General features: G+C 28.9%; 1 protein-coding gene across 3 annotated transcripts in view; it reads left to right on the top strand.

Moving 5' to 3' along the window:
- Nucleotides 1-26,631, top strand: part of LOC119679639 (SH3 and multiple ankyrin repeat domains protein 1) — a 358,803-nt gene that overhangs the window by 323,713 nt on the left and 8,459 nt on the right. For all 3 annotated transcript variants that reach the window (XM_038092105.1, XM_038092104.1, XM_038092103.1), the window contains exons 2-6: nt 19,377-19,502; nt 20,915-21,246; nt 21,575-21,743; nt 22,210-22,404; nt 22,698-22,764. In XM_038092105.1, coding sequence (XP_037948033.1) covers nt 19,377-19,502; nt 20,915-21,246; nt 21,575-21,743; nt 22,210-22,404; nt 22,698-22,764 — 889 coding nt within the window. The remainder of the gene's footprint in view (nt 1-19,376; nt 19,503-20,914; nt 21,247-21,574; nt 21,744-22,209; nt 22,405-22,697; nt 22,765-26,631) is intronic.

Genomic DNA, 26,631 nt, shown 5'->3' with positions numbered 1-26,631 from the left:
AACATGACTTTGATGTTATTTATGTCAGTTTATTTAGAAATTTATGTCATTTCAATAATCATGACGGACGTAAATTCTGTTCGTTTCTTAATTCTTCTTTGCGCTCAAGAGTTCTTATTACGAATTCTTTTTCATTAGTCAATCCAAGTCGTTGGATTGTGGGCTCGAACGGAACACGAAAACTAAATTGCTCGAAATAAGTGGGCGATAGTTTGTTTCGTTTAGATTGGCACACGTGCAGAAAGTCTTTTCCTGTATGCAAATTAATATAAAATCTGTCTTTCAGTTGCTGTTGAATCTTATACGAATTACGAATTACACTGTCTTTAATCCAAATTCAATTGTAAATTGACTTTCTTAAAAATTGATCGAAATCGTGGTCATTTTGTTTTTTCCTCTTTTGAGGCAAAGTCGTGGTCAAGTTTCTAATTGAAATCTTGTAAGTTAAACTGTATAACTGTAATATGTAAAACATGTTAAAAACAGATGGGAAAAAAATGGAATAGTAGGGAATGAAATTTATAAACATTCTAAATGGGATCTTACTGGCTAACATTGTTTTCAGTTTCTTAAATAACTGATTCAATAATTTAATAGAAAAGGTTTAACTAATATTTTATGCTAAATCTTATAAACAAACAGCAAATTTAAAAAATTTTTCTCTGATCCAAAGAACAAAAATAATTCTTACTATAATTTACTACAGTAAATAAATCATATATTGTTACGTTTCATACTCCATGTGAAACATTCTACTAAATTAAATTTATTACAATTAAATAGCACATCTCTTTACTTCAACCACGCAATCAATCAATGCACAAAGTAGCTTAGGTTAGGTTAGGTTATGCTCTCAGACCAAAAAGGCCACGCATAGACCATTAAGGTCCATTGCTATACCAGATCAAAGTTTTTTTTTCTAGCGATAGTATGCATCACTTAGGATGCGCGTGTTATTAGCGAAATGTATTAAAAGTTCCACAGCAACCTCAGGTATGTTCAAGTCCCATAAAACTGATAGACCCCAAGTGCTCGCCCAGGAGTTCATATTCACAAAGTAGTTTAATTGTAGGATATTTTTTAAGAAGAGTTGTTTAAGAATATTTAAAAGTTCTTTAAAGTAAATTTAGTTTAAACTCGTAGATGAAACATTTCGATTAAAGGTTAGTCAAGAAAAATCCACTATCCTAATATCCATTCAGCTTCAATAACTAACTTTCAGAAAGTGAAGCCTGATTGTGTATAAAAAAAATTTACTCAACCTAGTCAAATTTTGCAAAAAAGATATAATATTTCAAAATAAATAAAAAACATACTTATGGTATATGATATCTATATTGAGTACAACACTCACAAAAATATGCTCTAACCACATACTAGTTAAATTGATCTGATCATTTTGTTAGCAAAATTGTAGCTCATTTGGTAAAGAAGATATGAAAACCAACATGTGGTATTGTTGAACCAATATGATGCGTCAAGTAAGAATACTTTGACCTGAGCTTTAATTGAAATCTGATTAAATCAGCCCTCAACAAAATTATTTTTCTGAGTGTATATAATAATAAAAAAAAATAAAAACTAATCTAGATTTTATTTTTATTATATGTATTATTATATATATTAAATAAGTATATATATTTAAATATTTTGAAATTGTCTGTTTTTTAAACTTATTTTCAATTTTAATTCAGTCGACAGATAATCCTTAATATATCAGAAAAATAGGTAAAAAAATGCATTTCCATTTGAATTAATATTATTCATTATTTACTTTAAACAACCTACAAACATCACATATACAGTTTCAAAAAAAAAAAAACAATTTTTATATTTAAAAGCCTAAAATTATAAAAATCTTTATGAAAATGTTTTGTGGCAACCCTCTTATTATACATGTAAACACAGTCTTTTAATATAAAAGCAAACTCACTTAAACCGCCGTACATCCTTAAGCCTAGGCTTATTTACCGTATCCCACTTTAGCCAACGTTGGTACCTTATCGCGTTGAAATAACTTCCATGATGCATAGCCGTTGCTCTTACAGTTGAAATCTTTATTGTTGTTGTTGTTGTTTATTTATTTATTTTTTTTTTTTGCATTTCGTTGCTGTCTGATTTCATTTCAGTTGTTAGGTTGATGTTGTCTTCTGTTGCTGGAACGCTGCCATAGTCAATGACCTTAACATTTGCTGTGCCTTGTATACGCAGACATTCTTTGAAGATTTTCCATTATACTTTTTTGTTCTGAAGTTTTCCTTTGCATTTTGTCTGAAGTTGACATGCGATTAAATAGTTAAGATGTAGTTTATAACACGAGCTGTAGTGCTAAGTCCAGTATATTGCTCTACAATATTGAGAAGTTTTTCGTAACAGTCAAGGATTATACGATTTGTTGACTGAATAAATAGACCAAAAGACTTAATGTGCTAGTTTTTATGTTTACCATAAAATTTTATAATTTATGTACCTTTGTATTGGAGAAGCTAGTGATGTACTTTGAATCTTTGTGAGATCTTAAAATATATAATAATAATCATAAAATATTTTCATAAACTTATTACAAAATATTTATTGTTTATTTATTGTTATTGTTCGAAGTGAATATATATATATCTGACAAATAATATTTAATATGAATCTATTAAGGTACATTGTTTTTAAGAAACATTTTCCTTTCCTAATGAAGTTTCCATGTATCCACTTAAATAAAACTGTGTTTTATTTAAAGAAATAAAATATATAATTATGTTTCTCAAGTCTTTTCAAAAAGTAACCATTTTAAAACCAAGGCGGAAGCAATACCTACTAGAAAAAAGGAAGTTAAATCATACTAAGACTTATCGAATTCCATATTTAATTAGAGTCCAATACCGCAAAAGTAACCACGGTATATTCAGAGTTTTCAGAATATTAAATTTTAAACTGAGCAAATATTGTTTATAATATTGTTAAAATCGAACACTGTTTTTAATAGATATAAGTATTTTTAACCTTTATAATACTCATATTTAGGTAAATAAAAGTGATGCTATTATAAATAATAAAATCTTTATAATTTACTTTGTACTTGTTATATACTAAAACTTTATAATGAAATCCATGTGGCCATAAAGTTCTTTAATAAATTTAAACTTGACTCACGTCCTCGAATAACTCTAAATGAAATATTGGTATATAAATTAGCAAAACGAAAATAAGTGCCTAATCGTAAAAATATTCCACGCAATTACAGAGTTATTAAACTAACTAGATATGGTATATAACTCTCAATTACATACATTTCGATTTAGAATTTAAAGCTCAAATATCTTGCTTTAACTCGGACTCAGCAATTAGTTATTGGGAGGCGTAAATGACCAAAAATAGACTAAAGCCTAACAGCCTGAGAAGCTTGACCTCTGTCTTAATAAAAAAAAATAGAATTTATTAAGATTTGTAGGAATCACAATAGACCATACCGTGCTTGCATTGCAAAAAGTTCTTATAGAACTTCTTCTCTCTTCTCTCTCCATTTAACAACTAAACTATTTTTACTCAATACCAATTTCTAATAACGTCATAAATACTTTGAAAATTACCACCAAACTCTTGTAGAAAACTGTATGGATATATTGTCCATCTACAATCAGCAGAGAAAAATGCAAGTGATGGATTAAGATAATTTTTCACTATCTAATAAATAGACATACCATCCAGAACGAACCTACATTCAGCGGATTGGTACTATTGGTACTAAAATTTGAAGAAGTCAGTATTAAACATTAGTTAGTCGTTATGTAAATTTCGGGTACACATAAAAAAGTGAACTTCTTTTTTGGAGGTTCCGAAGTTTAAGCACCAATTTTATATATACAATCAAAGATTTGTCATATCTAAGTTTATCTATAATCTGCACAAAAAAAAAATAAATTATTGGTTAATAATCATTTTTCACTATTTAATACTATAAATTGACATACCAAGTCTTCATTCAACATTATCTATTAAATATGTAAGTTGAAGAGGATAGCATTAAATACCAGTTAACTATATAACTTCCGAGTACTTTCAAGAAAGTGAAGGTTATCCTTAGAGATTCCCTGTTTTAAATATCTATTTAATATATGCAATCAAAGGTATATCAAACACTGAGTATTGATATTGTAACTCGAAGAAGGTACCAGTTTACAATCTAACTTCCGCATACTTAGCAGATACTGAATATAGTTCTTAGAGGTGTCCTACTTTTAATACCTATTTAATATAACTATGCAGTCAAATATATATCAAACACTTGGGTAGTCTATTTAACTAATTCCTCTTCTAGTTCAACAATGAAGGTTCTATAAATTTTAATATAGTTTATAAATTTAATTGAGGCATTTTTATTCATATATAAAATATCTAAGTTGGTCTCTACCATTATATCATAAAATACTATTATTTATGTTTGAAATTCAAAAAATGAAACATGGAACATATTAAAATTAAAGATGTAAGCAGACCAGCATTGATAGCATTTTTTCTAACTGCTCTTACATTGATTAATAGCGGATAGATTTTCTATGCAAATTTTTGACAACTAGATGTATACGTTTCCGTTTATATTGTTTATGGATAAGATTCAGTATTGAGCGTAAATAAATGACAAATATTAGTATTTAGTTTCAAAGACCCATCTATATTTTTGTTATCCAACTTCCTTTTAGGGTGTTTGACATTCCAAATGGGTGACATCATTCTTTCCTTCCAAACAATTTTTTTCAATTTTATAGACAATGAACTTATTTTCTTCTTTATTAGTGCATACTTGAGTGCATCCATATAAAAAATATAAATTTAAATAAAAAAAAAGCAATAAGATTTCAATACCAAAAGAAAAAATGTGTATAGTCTTTGTAATCTATTTAAATGGACATAACAACTTACGAAACTATTTGCCATACACCATACGATACATATGATACTGATTATTACACAACTTCGGTTTTAAACGTTTATTGGCTTACAAATTCTAAGCAGCTTGAGCGGAGCTACAGATTTGCAAAAATCCATCAAGAGAAGTGGCTAAACATGGAATTCATTTACAAAGAAAATCCAGCAAAAACAGGAAGAACTTCGTATAAACTGAAAACCTAAAAAGAAGAATTGAGAAAAAATCAAGTTACCTTTTGTTTGCCATAACGTACGAGAGCACGTTCAGTTGGATACTATTCAGTTGGATACTATTTCGAATTCAAGTTCAGTGTAGCCAATGTAAATTTATTGTAAAAACCATAGATGGATTCTTGTGGTTAACCACAGTAAAGTAGAATGGTTCGAATCGAAATTGCGATTGTATTTGTAATAAAAAAGAAATATCTAGAAAAATGTAGTATTGTTCCATTTCAATGTGGGTAGATACTACATGTACTATTTAAGCAAGCAGTCAGCTATTACTTGAAAATACTTAATATAAACTTTAGTCATTAGCTTAAAATAAAATACAAAATAATCATTTAATACAGTATGTTATTAATACATAACATATGGTGCTTTTAAGATCATGGCGCTATATCGCACCCGTAATACTAAAGTACTTTATGAAGGTCAAGCTTGTATTAGAACAAAATAAATAATTCGTATACTGAATACATTATAATATATATGTGGGTACATCCATCGGACGAAAAACACTAAATCGATTTATCTTGTCATTTTAGCATTTTATCAAATATGTTTGTTAATTTGTTAGTTCGATCCTAAAGATATAAGGTTTGATGATTGTTTAAACTGTTATTGTGCTGCTCATACTTCTTCAACTAATATTGATAGAATTACCAATGACATAACGGCGGAAAAAGTCATTCCTTTAAATTTCAGCGAAGTTCCTTTTAATACTACAGGGAGTGCGAACTCTTTATGCTGTTTAGTTCCGGCAAATTTTACAACGGTAATATGACGAATAGACGAATACGACTTTCATTCTCTGGTTTATTTTCGGTAAAAATACCAATTAAATTCCCGAGAGTAATACGGTCATCTTCTCCTACTTAATTTGGATGAAATTGGCGATGATGTTATAGAGAATAGGACCTCATACTAGCATCTGATTTTGGCAAAATTCCCGATGAATTTCCCAAGAAAAATATGGGGACATAATTACTGATAATGTTATGAAGAAAACGTCCCAATAAAACTCCTGAAAGTAATACAGTTTCCATCTCCTGTTTAATTTAGAAATAATTACCGATGATGTTATAGAGAATAAGGCCTCATTCTATCGTCTAGTTTCGACAAAATTCCCGGTGAATTTCTCAAGAAAAATACTGTCTCCTATTCTTTATTTTAGACAAAATTACCGATAATGTTATGAAAAATTGGGCCTTAGTCTGCCTTCTTATTTCGACGACATTCCCAATAATATTATAGCGAGCAAGGTCTCATTTTACTTTCTAGTTTTGACTAATTTTATTGACTAATAATATTACGACAAATACGGTTCCACTCTTCTGTCTAATTTCCTAATGATTTTACAAGGAATACGATCTTCTGGCGTTTAATTTAGACAAAATTACAGATTATGTTACAGTAAATAAAATCTCAGTTTGCCGTCTAATTTCGGAGGACTATCAATGCTGTTACAGCAGGCAATATGTAACACTACGATTCAAATTTCAACCAAATTTTCGGTGATGTACGGTTTTATTTTAATTCCTAATGATGTCACGGTGGTTATGTTTTCAGACTATTGTCTAATTTCAACCAAATTCCCGATAATGTTAGTACGGTCTCATTCTGCTATTTAATATCGGTGAAATTTTAAATAATGTTACGACGACCACGGTCTCATACTGTTTTCTGATTTCGAGGAATAGCAAAACCAATTTTTTTCGAAATATAAATTTTTTTCTAAATATATATATTTTTTTCATTCATTAGATATCGGACTAAACCGATTATATGGCGCAAGTACATATTCCAAAATACTTAAAGTATTTTTGGTGATCATATTTTTAAAAATATGTTAACTAGGATTATAATAAAGTTAATTAAACTTAAAGTAAATGAACTATTTGAATTTTCTTAAAACTTATTAATAAGAAGTTATTACAAACATATCGATTCTTACACCTCTTACTAAAAAAATATCTATGTACCTGAACCTTGAAGATACATACTTTACTTTATTGATAAATATACCTATATAGGAAATGGTATAAATTTCATTTTTTAATATTAATATATATACTAAGAAAAGTTTTCTTAGTTTTCCTTTTAATTTTGAATATTAATGTCTGACTTATTTTCTACCAAGAATTACCATAAATATTTTCTTCTACATTTAGAGAAAATATGATATGTCAAAAGGAAATTACATACTTAATTGGTTTCAGTGGTGAATATATCTAAGTCCATAGTTAGTTATAATTTATTAATCAAAATTTTTCATGCATTTTCCAACCTTTTTAACTAAAGAATTGGTTCAACTCAATTCTAATTTATGACCAAATTCATTTCATTATCAAATGGAGTGTAGAAAAATGTCTTTACCTCAACACTAACTACAAACCGAAGTGATATATCACACTAACACTGTGCATAAAGCAGCTCTAGTAGGGTTAAAAGCTTTTAAGATTTATTAATACGTTCGCTGATCTTATTAACCGTGGTAGCAGTTATCGTTATATCACATTACCGAGATATTAATAGCGTTTATCCGCTCGCAAGTACTGAAGTAGAAGCATGCTTAGCTACTCGCTCGTCTATGCGAACAATGTAAGCCTAGGCGCAGCCTAGTTACTTGCCTAGTCTAGTCTTATTCGAGCGATTTATATTCTTTAGTGTTAACATGTTTATTATTGGCCATTTTAACTCGCGCCAGATGAAAAATTATGTTGTGCCAAGTACGTAAAGCATTTTTTATTTAATTTTTTTTTTTTTTTTGGAGTTGAAATAAGCCGAAATTGACTGAAATAAGAGCAGATATTGAGTTACTTACATTGATTGTAATTGCAAATAGTTTTACGAGTATTTAGTCGAAGTAAGGGAAATAATTAAGTTATTAATTCTAGCAAATGAGTGATTTTTTGTGATAAATTATATTGATTTTATATTGCACTGCTTGGTTGAATGTTAATAAATGTCTGAATTTTTTATATTAGTATTATTATCCACATACCACACTGTATTAATATAGAAAAGCATTTAAATTGTTTAAGAAGGCTTGTGGCATTTTTTACGATCCAAAGTAGTTCAAAAGCACATTTGAATCAACAACGGAAATGTTGACATGTTTCTAAGTCTATACATCTTAGATCTTAACTTAGATTATTTACTGTATTTACTACACATACTCCTATTAGCAATCATCTTTTAAAGATGGGACTGAAAAACATTGACACTTGTATGATTTAGAAAACTTACGCCTATCTTAACTATTTGGTTTGATCACAACAGGTATCTTTAAATACCTAGGATTAGGATTCCTATAAATAAAAATCTTAGATCTTAAAGCAAGATATATTGTTTAGCTTGTCAAAAGCTGATTAGCTTATAGTGCATTTTAAACAGCAAAATACATTTCATAAGGTTTAGTGTACCACTAGCCCTTCTTATAACAAGTAACATATCTTCAGATTATTAATAATGAATGACTTTTTAAGAGTTCCTTAATAACCTTATAGATATAACTTTTGGTTTTTTACAGTTAATCGAATTGTTGAAAATATCGTCATTAAGTAACTGCCATCCCCTGTAACAAAATATTGCCTTGGAGCGAATCCACGAAAGTTATTCCGATCGGATTTGATTTTATTATTATCATTTGCATCCTTGCATGTTACAGTTTTCTTCTCTGGATGTGAGTCTGAATATCAAGTAGAGATTTTCGTTCTCCAAAATTGCGATGGGGTTGGTAGTACAAATATTCCATACAAATTATGGTTTAGTTAAAAAAAATTAATTAAGTCTCCATTCATCAGGATCTCATACTTGCGTATTCAAACATTTTATTGATGTTCATTTCATTAGACTTTCTAATAAAATTTTTGTTGTAATTTAAAAAAAAAACTATTATAGAATTATTTATTAGATCTACCAATAATTTTTTAAGACTTAAAATTAATATATTATTTATTTAGTGTTTCACAGCACATGGATATATTTTAATTTCAATATAGATATATTAGATGTAGGGATAAATAAATATACAATTTATTCTGATTAACTGTGTGAGTAACTATGTTTTAAGACATCTAATTTCATGTTTCGATTATATGAAAAGAAATAGATAAATTCGAGATACTATATAATAACAATTTAAACAAGCAGTAGAAAAATATTTTCCAAGTTAAATTTAAGAAAAGCTTTAATCAGATTATTTGAAGTGGAGTTTAAGAAACTGAAGTTCTTTCTTTTTAATTTTTATGGGTTGTTTCCTAAGAAAAATTCTCTTCCTTAGTTATTAGGGTGTTTAAGTAATCTATATATATTTTTTGTTGCTCCACTTTGTGTTTTGCTCTATGATAGACAAAAAAATAGAGAAAGAACTACAAAAAAATGTTAACGAATGGTATCGTACGAATCGAAATATAACCGAGAACCCTTTCGATGGAAAGAACAAGGTAGCGATATTAAGGAGTAAGCAAAAATAATAATTGTTTTTGTTGATTCGTAAGATCAGTTCGATTCGAAACGCTATTATTTATGACAATATTTAATTTTTGTATATACATATGCTGTATATCCTATACACAAATTCAGAGATGTTATTAGATATTTCAATGTAATATATTTTTGCTATATATTAAATATTATTTGAATAAAAGAACTTAATAAATTCAACAAAATATATTAATATATATGTACTATTATTTCCATGCCAACCACTGATTTATGTGTTAACGTCAAATCGATGTGTCTAATATATTCACATATACGAGTATCTTTGGCGGCAGTTGCAGTCTAAAAAAATAGATCAAATCCTCATAAAAATTTATTTCGCTTTAGGTATAAATTAAAATCACTTCTCAGTTTAATGCAGCACAAATAAGATGAACAAATACGAGTATCTTAAAAGCAGCAACTGCAAATAGTTGAGTATTAAATGAACTGCACAGATGGTCGATGACCTACATTCACAGCCGTTTGAGCTCCTTTATGCCAACAGAAAAGCATAAACATGGTCTCTTGCTACTTGTTAGATTTTACAATGTAGATTTTTCTATAGTTTTTATTTAATTTTTTTTTTTATTTCTTTCATTTTTTACTGCAGCATAACTTTGCGATATTCTTTTACTTCTGTAGACACATTTGCCAAGTAGAATAGTAAACGTAACGACATGTCGTTCGTGTATGTACGACTTATTTGTATTGTTGCACCAATTGTTGCAATACATTACCATTGTTGCTGATATGTTTGTGCTGCTACTGCACTTAATCTACTATACCACATGCTTCCTGCTGCTGCATTAAACCCATCCTCCTCATTTTACTCCTCCTCCCATCGACTACTTCCACCGCTTTCCATACAAACTAAATTTCATTTTGACATTTCACGTACGTGCTCGAGTGTTTCTGCTGTAAACAATAAAAAAAAGCGACGATTGAATGAATGTCAGTTTGTTTGTTGCTTTATTGACAATTGCAGCAGGAAGTTGGCACTTTCAGTACTGAGTACTGCAAGTTAAGAAAACAATTAGAGATTTTCAGTGCTTTTCTCTTTTCATCACACTACTGCACTACTGCTTGGTTTGTAGTACGTGTAACATGTTTAATTATCGAAGTGACAGTATTTATCACCCACTGCTTTCTAGTATTATTTTTTGATTGGTATAGTTTGATTAATTGATACAAAATTTTTGTTGTTCTCAAAGGGTGTCACGTATGGAGTGGGTATTGCAATCGTGTGATAAGTAATAGTGCTCATATACTTGAAAGACACAAACAACTGAATAGTGTTAGTTAGAATTCACTTTTATATACAAAAGAATAATTAATTGAAAAAGTTTATTGACTTCTTTCCATCACTTACCATTAACTACTTGAATCTCAAACACTATTTACAGACAGAAAACTTGCACTGACAATTATCGTAATGTTTCATAGTTGTTAATCACCTTACAACTAGTACAACTTATATCGCTGTTAAAAATAATTTGTACTTTTTAAGTAACACTCGCCGTCTTCGAAATGGCGAAACTTTTTAATTTTATAACTATTATAGCAAGTGTCACAACTAGTGAAAACTCATTGTCTTTCGAAGTGGAAAAACTAGTCAATTTTATAACTATTATAACAAATCTCACAACTAGTGAAAATTCATTATCTTTCGAAGTCGAGAAACTAGTCAATTTTATAACTGTTATAGTAAGTCTCACAACTAGCGAAAACTCATTGCCTTTTGAAATAGAAAAGCAAGTCAATATTATAACTCTCATAACAAGTCCCGCAACTAGTGAAATCTCATTGTCCTTCGAAAAAGAAAAATTATTCAATTTTATAATTGTTATAGCAAGTCTCACACTAAGTTCTTGAATTGTAATTTATAGAACATGTCATAATAATAATAATATCAACACTCACAACTAGCGAAAACTAATTGTCTTTCAAACTGGAAAAACTAGTCCATATTATAACTATTATAACAAGTCCCGCAACTAGTGAAAAGTCATAGTCCTTCGAAAAGAAAAAATTATTCAATTTTATAACTGTTACAGCAAGTCTCACAACTAGTAAAAACTCATTGTCCTTTGAAGAAAAACTAGTCAATATTATAACTCTCATAATAAGTCCCGCAACTAGTGAAAACTTATTGTCCTTCGAAATGAAAAAATTAGTTAATATTATAACTATTATAATAAGTCCCGCAACTAGTGAAAGCTCTTTGTCCTTCGAAATGAAAAAATTAGTTAATATTATAACTATTATAATAAGTCTCCCAACTAGTGAAACTCATTGTCCTTCAAAATTATAAAATTAGTCGATTTAGCATTAAGCAATTTATAACATAGCTCATAACTAGTAAAAACTCATTGTTGTTTGAAATGAAAATACTAGTTCAATAGTTGCAGTAGTTACAATTCCCACAGCTTTTAAAAACTCATAACTTTATTTCAAACTGCGTAATGAAAAAACATGTCAATTTTATAGATAATAAAACGAGTCACACAACTGATGAGACTAACTAATCCAAAAGTACTGAATAGTTTTACTAACAGTAAATCTAAATCTCATGTCAACTATTGACATGACTATTGACTAGTAAGATTGAGTAATTAAAAAAAAAGTAGTAACACTAAACACTAAATAGTTTTGCAACTAGTAAATTTGTCAAATAGAACCTGGGTAGAAGAAGATTATTGTCAAACCAGATTGTTATTACAAGACTGATCTGTATCAAAATTCTTAGTAGTCAGCTGTTTCAACTAAAACGGAACCAACTCAGTACTTTAATATCGTTGCTGACATGTCACTGATTATAACACTTTATCTGCTCTCTAAATACATTTCTCTCGGGGTTGTGGTTCTTTGGATGAGAAGAAAATTGTTCTCAACCACAGGTACTTGTATTTGCAGAAACTTTGTTTTGGAAAATTTTTAGTTTTACGGTAGTTAGTAATCTTCGTCTAACGACTTTTCTTGGGGACTATACCCCACCGCAAGGGTCATCATTGGCTAGGAGAAGATTTAAAATCGTCAGGACACCTTTTTTAACTGACCTGAAAATAAGCAGTCATTCTTTAAAATTTAGGACATAGACTTTATAGACTTGCCAGGTTGTGTCCCTTATTCTTGAATATGACTGACATTTTCTAAGAGACGCTATTATTACACCAGATGTTAGTGACTTCTATCTTTAAGATGGGCAATTTTGTTATTAACTTCAAATCCCTCTAGTTACTAACTTCAAATCCCATTAAAACGATGGCAATAAGCAGAATTACATCATTATACAGTCGTTAAAATATAACTCTGTTTCTCAGTCTCTATCATCCATTTACTATTTGGACGAACATCGTTACTATATACCTATATAGTATTTCAGCAATAATTAGTTTATTTTCTAAACTGCTTAAGAGGATACATAGTATTTGACTTATCCCACCATTGCCTTCAATAGAAATCAATAAGTACACTTATATTATCGAGTTTTAGAATTTACGCCATTATAGAAATTCAGGACGCCATCCCTCTAGAGTAATGTGAATTTAAAAAGCACTAAAACGCCATAAATAAAAACAAAAAAAAGTTGCTAACACTTTGGTATTTGGCAACAATGTTGCCAAATCTCGATTTGTTTTGCTGCAGCAACAAAACAAATTAGTTTTAGAAAATTTCGCTGTGCGCTTTTAAGTGCTTAACGACAGCTAAGGGGGAGGATATGACCAGCAATAGTATTTTATGGTTTTTATTGATTTTGACTTTAACTTTACGGTGAACAATTCCGAAATTTCATTAAATTAAGTTTGGATTTGCATAGCACATAAAAGTATAAAAACTGTCCCCTCGCAATTATTTGTGCTGGAAAATTTTCAGTTTTACGGTAGTTGTCGCAAGAAAATTTATGTCTTCTCAGGGGAGGGGAGTGTCACAAACTGATTTTATTTCATTTATTGCGATTTTAATTTTTTGATTTAAAGTTTCTAAATTATTATTTAATATTACAATTTAAAACTTGTTTGCCTTTTGTTCTTCATAATCAAATGAATGAATAAAAATCGAATAAAAGTGGGAGTCCTGAGTTTTAATGTATCACTTTAAAACGAATTACCGCTGAGGCTTATATATAATGGATGGTATTTGGAAAATAAATATATATTTTTATATTATAAATATTATCTGAGATTATATATATATGTATATATATATATCTGTTGTATATATCTAAAAATCATCATGCCAGATAACTTACACAGTCGGGAACGACATATTTCCGTCAGCTGTTTTTTTATTCAGTACGTTTTCCCAAGAGGACAACGAAAAAATTATAAGTAAGTTTTTTTTATTTAGTACATTTTGTACTGCATTTTGTATTCTACATGAATAGACTTTGATGTGCTTTTTGGGTTGGGAAAATCATTCGCCATTACTGACTTTACGGTCCACCGTTAGCGCTATTGCACAATGATTAATACATTTTTTATTGCCCAATTAAATAACGTAAATATGCCGCAGCTTGGCAATCATATAAGAAATTACTCGATTAGTGAATCATTTTACTTTTCTCAATAGGTTCCTGCCTATCATTTCTCAGAGAGAACCTTCCCTGTACAACAAGAACTGTCCTAGCTCTATTGAGGTCAGGATATAGTCATATGCTTAAGTTTTATTTCTCGTGCATAAATACGTCAATTTCCAATATGTATCCAAACTACAATTCTACTCTAATTGAACATTAGTCCAATCGACCTTTAAACCCATTACATAGAAGTTGCTAGATTTCTCTGTCTAGAAGTTGCTAGATTTCTCTGTCTTGATCCTTGTTAATTTCAATCTGAATCTCACCCATTTCTCAATCCATCTTCACTCCCTAATATTCGCCTCCCGTCTCGCACAGCTATTACCCATCTTCATCCTAACCCATGTATTCGTCATTTAATTACTTTCATGTTTTCTGCTTCACATATCCTTGCGGGCAAAAACAGCGTAATGGGTCTGAATATTAATAAGCCAACAAAGGTAATGAAGAATTTATATAGCCTGAGGTTCTACGGTGCGTATGTGGTTTTTTTCCGAAATTTTTTTTTGCGAAAGTAAGGTCCGAGCAAATCAGAAATATTATATAGTATCTATCTATGTAAATATCTGTTTCAACAGCGCACTGGTCAATAGGATGACATTGTGTCAAGCTCGGTGTATCCTGTAGTATCGCCTTTATTACATGTTTATTGGCGCACAAGGAAAAGACACCAAAACATCTGTTTAATATCCAAGCAAGTCCGTACCCACTTCCTTAACACACTCTGTGATATTTCTAGCATTAATATTTGCCAGACACTCGTATTTATTGATGCTACTGGTTCTGGTTCTAACAGGACAATTCTTCTACCCGCTATAACGAAGAACTGTGGAATCGAAACGGCTTTCTTAGCTAATTGAGAAGGATTTAATCCTAAACTAAAGTCTCAGGCATTCGTAAAAATTTTTAAATTATAATATTTAATTTTTTTTTATTTTTTATTTTTTTGTGGAAAATCTGTGGACCTAATTTTTTTACTTTAAATCTTTCTAAATTTGTTTATCCCATGTTATTTAAATTATTCCACGCTACATACATATAATATCCTGTCTAATTTTAACCTATAGGTATTTTGATCTACGAACTACTACAACATTTTTGTTTATTTTTTACTATTTATTTTAGACTACCCCGTAACCACATCCATACCCACTTTTCACTTTTAATGACTTGAAAGGCTGTAGAAATTTATAGCTGCACACAGAGGTTTAGATTTTCCAACTAAATGCAAACCACTTAATGTCAAAATGTCTACACATTCACGTGCTTAAGTAATTATTTTAATATACACATACATACATATATGTAAGTGTATGCAAAATATACCAACAACCAAATATACGCACATATATGTAAAACACACTTCCGGCTTAACTTTGACTTGAATCATTTTTTTTTATTATTTGCCTTCAGCATACATTTTTCATGTTTTTCTTTTGTTTTTGTGCGATGGCAACACTACAATCTACTCATAAAAAGGTAATTGAAGTTGTCACATGTGGCAGCGCTTGTTACGATACGTATGGGTGTGGGTGTGGGTGTGAGTGTGAGTGTGAGTGTAGAGAAGGGTGGATATTTGTGGCACATAATTTTGCACCCTTCAACTATGGGGAGTTAAGTATGCAAATACGCATACATGATGGTGTGTATAGTTGGGTAGTTATGGGGTACATTAACCTTATTAACAGCTCTTAATGATTAAAGTGAGATACAGAAATATGGATTTATGAATGAAACTTGTTATTTACTTTGTGAAAGACTGATTTGATGTTTTCAAAGTTAATATTTGTTTTAATTAAAATATATTTTTTTTATTTTTAATTTTTTCATTTTAAAAAACAGACCACTTTAACATGCATTATTGCTTTTTTAATATTAAATAATAATAATTTATATATTATTTTATACTTTTATTCACAATTCAATGTGTGGTACTGTATATTATGACCTCTTCAATGAACAAATCAAGTGCTTTATATCATAAAAATGGTTTGTGCTAAACGCAGATGGTAGACTCCTATTCTAATGTTTGATTTTGGTGCATCTTTTTTTACAGCAATAGTCTGCACCATTAAAGTTATACTATATATTCGCTAGTTAAGATAAATTCACAATGTGTTACGATAGCCTATATATCCTACTAGCAACCCTTTATCTGTATTACATGAGCATGATAATCCTTAAGTGAAGGGTTCTGATTTTGTCTCAGCTAGGAGTACTATTGAGCGCAATAGTATTCGTTATTTAGTATATTATTTATAGTATATTATTTATATTTATTTTAACATTATAATGAATCAAGTTAACAGATCTTTTAAAATCATCCAAAATTCTTGCAAACTGCTCTTACATCACATTTTAACTTCCACTATTATTGACACCATAAATGTCTGGGCTTCAAATTTGACATGGCACGAGATCGATTCCTGGTACTTGCAGTCCAATACCACTGATGATGGGTATTTAGCAATACTTAAAACAGCCGTATGGTCAGCTAAAAATTCAATTGATTAAAATAATATATAAAAAAAAAATTTGTTGTTGTAGTTCACTACCTTTGGAAACCTCTCTATATTACTTTTTTAAAAATAAATAAATAAATACATAAAAATTAATTACTTTCTTCTAAAATATTTTTTTTAACTTTTAGTATGCTATCTTAGCAAAAACTGTTATAAGTTAATTACCCTTATTCTCTAAAACTCCACCTCTGAAAGCATTATCTACAAAACTTACCTTAACAGTAATGTCATCCATAAATTTCCTCTCCCAAGTGACCAGCACAAAAAGCTTTTTATACCATTTAACATTTCATTTTCTGAACTACTGTTACTACCACCTAACCCTTAAAGTTCTTAACTAATATCTAACATTTTCGTATACCATACCTGTTTTAGCATAATTTTTCCTAATTATTCTTGCTTTGTGGCATTGTGCACTTTATTTTCCAGATGTTTTAAAATCATTATGTGATATTGCACGCTCCTTTATTTTTGATACTGTGGAAAGCAACATAAAATCATAAAGCAGAAGAAATGTAAATAATATTTATAAATCGCCCACCCACAGTCCAAGTGTCTCAAGAGTATGAAAGTGCTACTGCATTAATTATGCAGCAAAGTTGAATATGAGCTCCGGCAATGGTTCGAGTCGGGTTCGAGTCGTAAGTACTACGTACTTCCGCCAGCCGTGAAACAGTGGTAACGGAAATATTTTTTTGCCCCATGACAATAACATGTAAATGACATAATACGGAAAAGTTAAAGATTAAATTTTTTTAAAAGAGAACAAATAAATTATAATTACATAAATGTTAGAGAACTACTTGATTTTTGTTTCTTATTTTATGAAAAGTTTAATAAAAATTATAAATTTATAAATTTTACTTTAAAACTTATAGTCATCAATAATAAAACTTTTGTAATTAATAATTATAAGATACAAAAAGAAAAATTGAAGACTTACTACAATACTAAGTTAACTTCTCTTATTCCATATAATTTCTAAAGAAAAAGAAGAAGAAAAATTAATAATAAAGTTTTCTTTATTAGTTTTTCTTTATGCTTCACTTCGATAATTTAAAATCTTATATCTTATTCAACTGAAAGCATCTCCAGAAAATTATGCAAATTTCTATCAGCTTTGAGCTGTCAATTCAATCTATACAAACACCTTCGCAACTTTAAAATCGAATTACTTCAAGCAACTTTGGCAGCACCAAAATGCTGCTCTGCTTCTTACGATAACGTTGGTTGCATTACCATTAAAAGTCTATCTTTACATTCCTTCTGCAAGTACGAGTACGAGCCTCAGTACTTTTACATATCGTACTGGGGTATGCTTTAGTAATAATGTTTCTATGTAGGTGTTTGAGTGCTTTTTGCATCAGTAACTGCTACAAAACAGCATTTAAGTATTCACAAAGTTGCCACAATTTTCTATTCCTACTCTTCACTGTTCTTGTTCTTTTTCTTTATATTTCCTTCTTTTATTATTATTTTTTTTTTTGGCATCACACCAAAAAATTCTTCTTAGATTGCTCGATATTGCATTTGTCTAACCTGAAGCGCTATCGATGCGCTATTAAAAAGCTGTTAGTATAAAAGTACTTAACCGAAATAGGTAACGTATATAGTTTGGATTGTTGTTGTTCGTTCGCTTTGGATTTAGAATATCTTAAATTCTCAAAGTAAATATATCAAAATTAGTTACAGTTCAAATGTGGTTCAACAGCAGCCTTCGAGCATTGTATAGTTTAAATAAAATAAGTTATCGTTGAGATGATTTCAAAGTGCAATTACTTTAAATTACAATATAGACTCATGTATATATGTAAACTATTCATGGAAGGAATGATTTGTGAAGGAATGTCTTATTCAAAAATACTATATATAGAAATTGCTATCTGCAAAAGAAATATATAATCCTAATAATTATTGTTATTATTGCTCAGGTATTATTTTCCAATTTATAAAGAAACTATGAGGTCAAAAATGTATAGAAGAAATAAGGACGGATTAGGGCATTAATTCCATTGAAAAATAAAAATATTATTTATTAAAATATGCGTTTTACATATTACATTTGTGCTAAAACATAATTCAAATGATGATCATCCGTTTATCGAACTCGTATATGTGCAGTCGCAGCAGTTATCGGATTCACGAAATCTTGATGACTTTTCGTCATTATCGTTTAATATTAAGGTGACCGTAAGCTTATTCTATTCAGCGAACTGAGAAGATTTTGATGTCCGGTTTTATCAGATAATGTGAAACAGACCTAATGGAAGAACAGAACAATGTCTATCTCTGCAGCAGACAACTACTATATATTTTGTAGAAAATTTTATATGCTTCTCAATCTTTCGATAACTGTTGCATGAATGTTATATGAGAATATTCTACAAATATAATCCTTTGTTCATTTCAACGGCTTTGCTAGTAAAATACTTCCGCCACTTACTATATAGTAGGCCTGATTACTATCACAACTTTTTATAATGTTGCATATTAATTTATGATGATTTGATTATATTAATCATAATAATGCTACATATAATCAAATGTAAAATTGAATAAATTAAACTATAATAGAAGTAAATTTATATAATATAGAAGTATTCCTCTTATTTCAATAAAAATATTTAATATACATTTCTTTTTATTTTCAGGAACTAAAAGAGAGTTTCAACTATGGACTTTTTTGTCCACCATCAAATGGTAAGGCAGGCAAATTTCTAGATGAAGAACGTCGTTTAGGAGATTATCCATTCAATGGACCCGTCGGATATTTAGAGGTAAGCAAAGAATATTTAAAAACTATTTTAAGTAATATGAACTTGATAAATATAGTATTAATATAGTGTTTATAATATATAATATATATTAATTTTTATTATATATATTATTAATATTGTAATATTAACAAAACTAATAACTTGAAGCAAAATTTTTAAAACATTAAAATTGTTTTAGTTAATACGATATTACGTATATATATATATAAAAAATGAACGTTGACTTTTAAGGGAATAAAAATATTTTATGATTTTGAAAAAGCTAAATAAACGTTTTTAAATGTTAGAAGAGTTCGAATAGAAATGGAAAGACAACAACAGAAATTTTAGTTAAATTATTGAAATTTGGCTTTTTTGAGTATTGACAGGTACTCATCATAATGATGATCCATAATTCATGAATAGCATGAATTATTAGAGTCAGCAAAACTCTAATAAATTAATTAAATTTTTTGTTGTTGTCTTTTTATTCCTATTCGAATCCTTCTAACTTTAAAATAGTTTCTTTTCGTCACCAGACTTCGACGTCACTTTTGTCAAAAAAAGTACATTAAACTTCTTTTGCTCTCTTGAAAAAATCCTAAGATTTTGTTTTTTTTCGAAGAATCTCTAATTTACGTGTATCAAAAAATTAAAATCTTCTGTCAAATATTTTAATAATTCAAGGGTATATAAATAGAAATATATAAACTTCTTATGAAGATTTGGGCCGATTCCAAAAATTTAATACATTCCAAACAGATCAGTCTAATCAGCAACTAAAATGTTGAAAGAGAACCAACAGGTGTTATAAAATTGATGAATAGCCTCTAACTGCCTGCTAAGCTATAGCTGTTTCTGGAATAAAGCAATATATATTATTGGTCGCGGTGTATAATTGTGTATTCTAAAGATAATAAAATTCTTTTAGTAGTTCATAAATCTACGAGACAGACTGAAGATACATTCCTTAAACCAATAACAAACCTTTGATGTTTTATTATCATAATAAATCTTTTATATTGATCAATATATATCTTTGTAAAACCAATATATTATCTTACCGCTTTGGTAACAGCCAAGTTAAGAGCTTGAATAGAAAGAAGCATCTCCTGCATTATGACGTTTGCTTGGATAATTTACACACTTAATTTATGAAATCAATCTGTTTTATAATCTTATATGGTGATAAAATTCTGTATCAAATATCTCCATCTTCTGCATATTTGCCATTTGGTTAGAAGAGATGACGTTGTATATCAAATTTATAATATCAACCTGTTTAATTTTTCTGAGAAGAAATTGTGAACCAATGGATCATATCAAGCATTTATGCTATTTGATTAGGGAAGCACTGTATACAAAATTTATTATAGTCTAATCTATGTTCTTGTAACATATAGTGATAAAATTGTGTTTATTTTTTACTTTAGCTTAAATACAAACGTCGCGTCTATAAAATGCTTAATCTGGATGAAAGACAATTGAAGGCATTGCACACACGCGCAAATTTACGTAGATTTTTGGAATGCATTAATGGGGGTCACGTAGAGAAGATAGCGAAAATGTGTGCTAAAGGGCTGGACCCAAATTTTCATTGTTCTGAAAGTGGTGAAACGCCGTTAACTGTAGCAACAGGAGCTAAGAAACCAAATAAATTATTAATTGCACTTGTAAATGGTGGTGCATTATTGGACTACCGTACTAAAGATGGCACTACAGCACTCCATAGAGCGGTAGAAAAGGATTCGCTAGAAGCAGTCACGTAAGTCGGAAAGATTAATATTGTTTCTTTTGCTCTATAATATAAAAACAATTTCCTTATCGCGAGTAAATAAATATTACAAAATAATATATTTATTCTAAATACTCTTTATTTATTAAATCAATAATAAATAAATAATTATCAATGTTAATTATTAGAATCTAACATAGATCCTTTGATTATATATAGTGCACTATATAAATAAGTAGGACACTGCATAAAAATTAGCAATTTAATTATTGATTAATTACAAATAAAATATTTAGGGAAAATAAACTTTCTTTAATTATATAAAATAAAATGAAATAAATATATATAAATATTATAGCACTCTCTTGGAACTGGGTGCTTCACCAAATTATAAAGATGGACGTGGCATAACACCACTTTATATATCAATAACACGTAAATGCGAATCGAAAATAACTGAGAGTCTCCTACACGACCATGCAACATTGGGCACGCAGGATAATCAAGGCTGGAATGAAGTTCATCAGGTAAGTAAAGGGAATTCCAGTCTTTAAATGTCGACATAAGTCCTTGAAGACTTATTTAACAATGAAAGGAACAGAGTTATGCAGGAATAATTTGCTTTACATATATAATTGGTATATTTTAATAAATTTAATATATAAAAATATTAATATAAGAAAATTCTAAACAATATTTTGGGCTAAAAAATGAACTAATAATTAATTGGTTTAAATAACAATTAATGAAGGTGTTGGTTTATTAACACACTTTATGCTATATGATATTTATGATTAAAAATATTTTTTTTTTGAATAATGTAGTTATCTTTCTTATGCCTATAATATTGTTTACTTAGCTGTAAGTATTCCTCTATACGCTCTGTACCTTCTGAACTATTCATGAAATCTAAAAACTTTAACTATTAGTACATAGCGAGAGATTAAAATTATTTACTCTACTTACTACTCTATAAAAACGTATTAATATTAGGCCTGCCGACATGGTCTTGTCCAGCATTTGGAACATTTATTGTTTTATGGTGCGGACATGGATGGCCGTAACGCTTCGGGTAATACACCATTGCATGTATGCGCTGTTAACAACCAAGAGGCTTGTGCTAGAATGCTTCTATTTCGTGGTGCCCAACGTGGTGCGCTCAATTATGCCAATCAAACTCCCTATCAGGTACTTACTATATACGATATAAGATAACAAATTTGAAAGAGAATAACAAGTTCTGGACTTTGTTTTCTTTTGTTTCAGTAACTTAGTTCTTAAAAGTGTAACTTAATTTGCTTAAAAATGTAGAAATCTGTAAATTTTGTAGATAAAATTGGTTTGAAGATTATTTAAACTTATTATTGGTACTATTTTTTTTAATTATAGTAATTTTATATATCCTTTATTTACTTAAAGTTCTGATATTATATACCATATATAATCTCTGTCTTCTTATCTATTTTAATTTCAATTTATAGGTTGCAGTTATTGCCGGTAATCTGGAACTTGCCGAAATGATACAAAATTATAAATCCGATGATGTTGGTAAGTTCCTATTGATATTATGTGGTCGTATATGTTTCTGTACTCTTCATCATCCACCACAGACTACATCAATCATAATTGTTGATTTGTTTACAAAATTTAAAAACTTTATTTTTTTTTTTAGTTTTTATAAAGAAAACTTTATTTTATAATCTAATGGGCAAGACAATAGAGTTTAATACCTTCTCATTCAGTAGTACAGTGTTTCTATAACCCTATACCCTATACCTATTACTCTATAAAAAAATATAAACTATTTTCAATGAAAAATTAATTGAGAGGGGAAATAGTTAACATTTCATATTAATTAAAAAAAATTGTAAAAAAAAAAAAGGTCTGTAATTTTCAAGCACTATTCATATCGTTATAAAAAATATATATAGTATAAAGATATAGATATAAAGGTAAAACTGTATCAATTACCACGCTGACTGCCTAAAAGTCCTTTGTATTTCACTACAGCTCTTACTATAAGATGTCCTTCTTCTAATGAGTTGATCTTTTACATAGTGAGATCTGCTACATATCTAACCCAAGAGTTACTCTCGTCATTTCAAGCAATTCATTATCTTAAAGCAATTTATAAGGCTTCAGATATCAATTACTGATAGTTCATAAAAGTCTTTTAGAAAGTGATTTAAATAATTATAACAATAATAATAATTAACTGTATAATTATAATTAAATAATTATGGGAACTTAATAGTTCTTCAGAATAACTTATCTCTGTACGGACATATCCAGGGTTAGGTTGCTAAAAATATAATTTTAGTCCAATTTAACCTAAGTTAATTAGTTTAATAGTTTGTACCTAACCACATTTGTTTCAGTTTGCGGCTTTTTTGAGACAAAAATAGTATATCAACGTTCTACAGAATCTTGATTAATATGTTTATACTATAGAATAACGGATATAACTCATCGCATGCTAGTTCCGCACCTATGAAGTTGCCGGGGTGGTCACTGTGTACGAATATTCAAACAACGGATGCGCTCTTGTACCTACTGTACTAGTTATAATCAAACTATTCGCTATGTTAATTTGTACCTGTGTTAACTACTTTTTTTTTTAAACAATAAGGACTATTTATACTTAGTTAACTAATAAACTGTCTTGCCCATTTTATTATAACACATCCATGTTTACAAAAAAAATATTAAAATGTTTTAAATTATTAATAATTTCTTTTAGTTGTTCCTTCCACCGATATTCGTCGTTTTGTTGCATTTATTTCGTTTCTAAAATTTTTTAAGGATAATTATATGCATCATATAACTTCAAACCTGAATTCATACTCGAAATTTATACCCTCTTACATCCTCTACTCAATCTATTTATCATAATTCTATTTAAAAAATTTTTTTAATAATTTTCTATTAACTATTAGTTTTTTATATACATTTTACTAGTTACATCGCATTTAAATAGCTATTAGTCCGCCATTTTACTTAAGTTTGTCCTCGTACAGTTTTTAATCATCTAAATCGTACATCAATCAAATCCTAAGAACATAGCATAATAGCTAAGCCAAATTCTTTATTCGATTTATTTTTCCATAACTTCTTCATTCCAGAGCATTATTTCAATACACAATATATTATCGCAAAAAAAAAATAAATTATATGAAAACATATTATTTAAATGTTTGCATTTGCTCGTACAAATGTTAATTATATTTTTCATTAATATATTAAATTTTTTAGCCACATTTAAATATCATAAAATATATTTACTATATATACTCGTACATTATATAGCATCTTTAGCTGTTATTTGTTCATTTTTAACTGTTACTCGTTACTCGTTAATTGTTATTCGTTATTCGTTCGTTTAAAAATACTTTGCTTTGTTTGAATGTTATGTTCTGATTTTGTGCTAATGTCTTATCATAAAAATTATTTTATATATAATCAATCATTCATATAAATATTAAATATAATATATTATTAGTCTTATAAATTTTGGTATTCTCACTCGCTAGTCCCTGCATCTAAACGTAAGTAAAATGCTGTATACAATACAATGCTTGGAATAAGAGTGTGTGTTTAAAAGATTTGAAATGAAATTAAAATATAAACATGGATGAATAGATAAAGACATATATATACATATACATATATATACACACATATATATTATTATTTAGACAGATCTATTCTATTAAATTTCCACTTATTCTTGATATTTTTCCTAAATTATTCAGTTTATTTTTGTTTACCATAGTAAACTTTTTTGTTATAAAAATAAATATTATTCTTATTAAATTTAATAAATTTTGCACTATAATTTATATATAATAGTCATTCCTATATACAAATGACTTTAGTTTAAATTGGACAAACGATGACTACTGTTATAGCAGTCGTCACTACCCCAACTTTCATGAAGATGGTTAGTTAGCTAGTCTAAAGTTCTTTTTTCACATTTGTCTGTTCATTTTATTAAAACGACTCAGTGGTTTTCTGGTTAAAAATAGGTATCCTTGATTATGTTCCTAAAAACATCTGAAGCCTAATATCCATGTCACAATGTGCCCAGTTTTTGGATCCAGTTTCTTGCGAAGCTGTCTGCTACTGGCATCCATTACCAATCGTCTGTGAAGTGAATCTAGTTGCGAAATTCTCAACAGGGCCAACTATTTTCAATTTTTGAGACTACTACATCTTCTTTGATTTAAAAAAAAATTTGTAACTACTAACATTTATATTTTTTTAATTTTATCCAACTTAATAAATTCTTTTTAAAATTTTCTCCATATTATACTCCATATTTTAATTAAAAACAAATTTTAAGCAAGTATGTATTGGCTATTATTACTTATGACCTCCTAACATTTTTCTGTTAGCTTCATAGTTCCATCAGTAAAGAACTTATATATAACTTATCGGCTAAAAAGTTGGCCAAACGATTTTCAGCGGCTCTTTGAGCGGTCAATTTTTTAACATAAAGAGAATTTTGCGGAAACCGAAACAAATGTTAGTCAATTGGTGCAAACTCCAGACTTACAACAAAATTTTCCAATAAAGTTCTGTCAGCACAGATGTGGATAATTTCATATCTACCAGTAGAAGATGTGCATCATGAAATTAAATTCCTTGTTTGTCGCTCGCATAGTTTTCGCTAAAAAAATTGATAGCTAACACCTAGTCCTTATAGTATTATGCATCCGCATCCCTTCGCTTTCTTTTACTTTCACTTGCTTGATCTATTTGGGACATCACTATTTGGCAACGCATTCTTATAGAGCACGCATTTCTGAACAATATTTTTTACTATGCTATATGTCGATAAAAGACAATTCTTAAGACGTCATGAACATGGGTTTGCTTTTTTTGCGAATATATGGCTCTAGTAACAACTAACTTTCACACGCTTCATTCTATATTCTACGATGAGCTAAAAGAACGTCTTATTAATATATCGGGAAACGATTTTTTATGATATTCTATATTTTCCCAAATTACTTCATAATATAGAATAAACGTAATAACATATTTTTTTCTCTATTTTAAGCGATGATTTTTTCGGTGTAGCTAAAAATTTTAAGTAACTACTATTGTTGCCTACTTTTCCCAATAGTATTTCCAATTTAATCATTGCACTTGACAAATATTATTTCCTCTAATTGCCCAAAATCTATTTTTTGTGAAGTTTTTCCTATGGCGCTTTCGATTCGTAAATCTGGAGTAATTTTTCAATTGAGATTAATGCACTTTTAGTACAATTTCATTTTCGATTGCTAAATCTGAGATTAATTTATAACACTCCAGATTTTTTGCCTGAATAGCGAAATTACCATAAAATAACAGCTATTTTATGTGAATAATACAAATGTCTACTAATACTGCTACAAAAATGTTAGCTTA

Source organism: Teleopsis dalmanni, chromosome 2 (genome assembly GCF_002237135.1).
Source record: "Teleopsis dalmanni isolate 2A chromosome 2, ASM223713v2, whole genome shotgun sequence".
NCBI classification, from domain to species: domain Eukaryota; kingdom Metazoa; phylum Arthropoda; class Insecta; order Diptera; family Diopsidae; genus Teleopsis; species Teleopsis dalmanni.
Note: the sequence above shows the minus strand (reverse complement) of the source record. Positions and strands in the feature narration are given on the sequence as shown.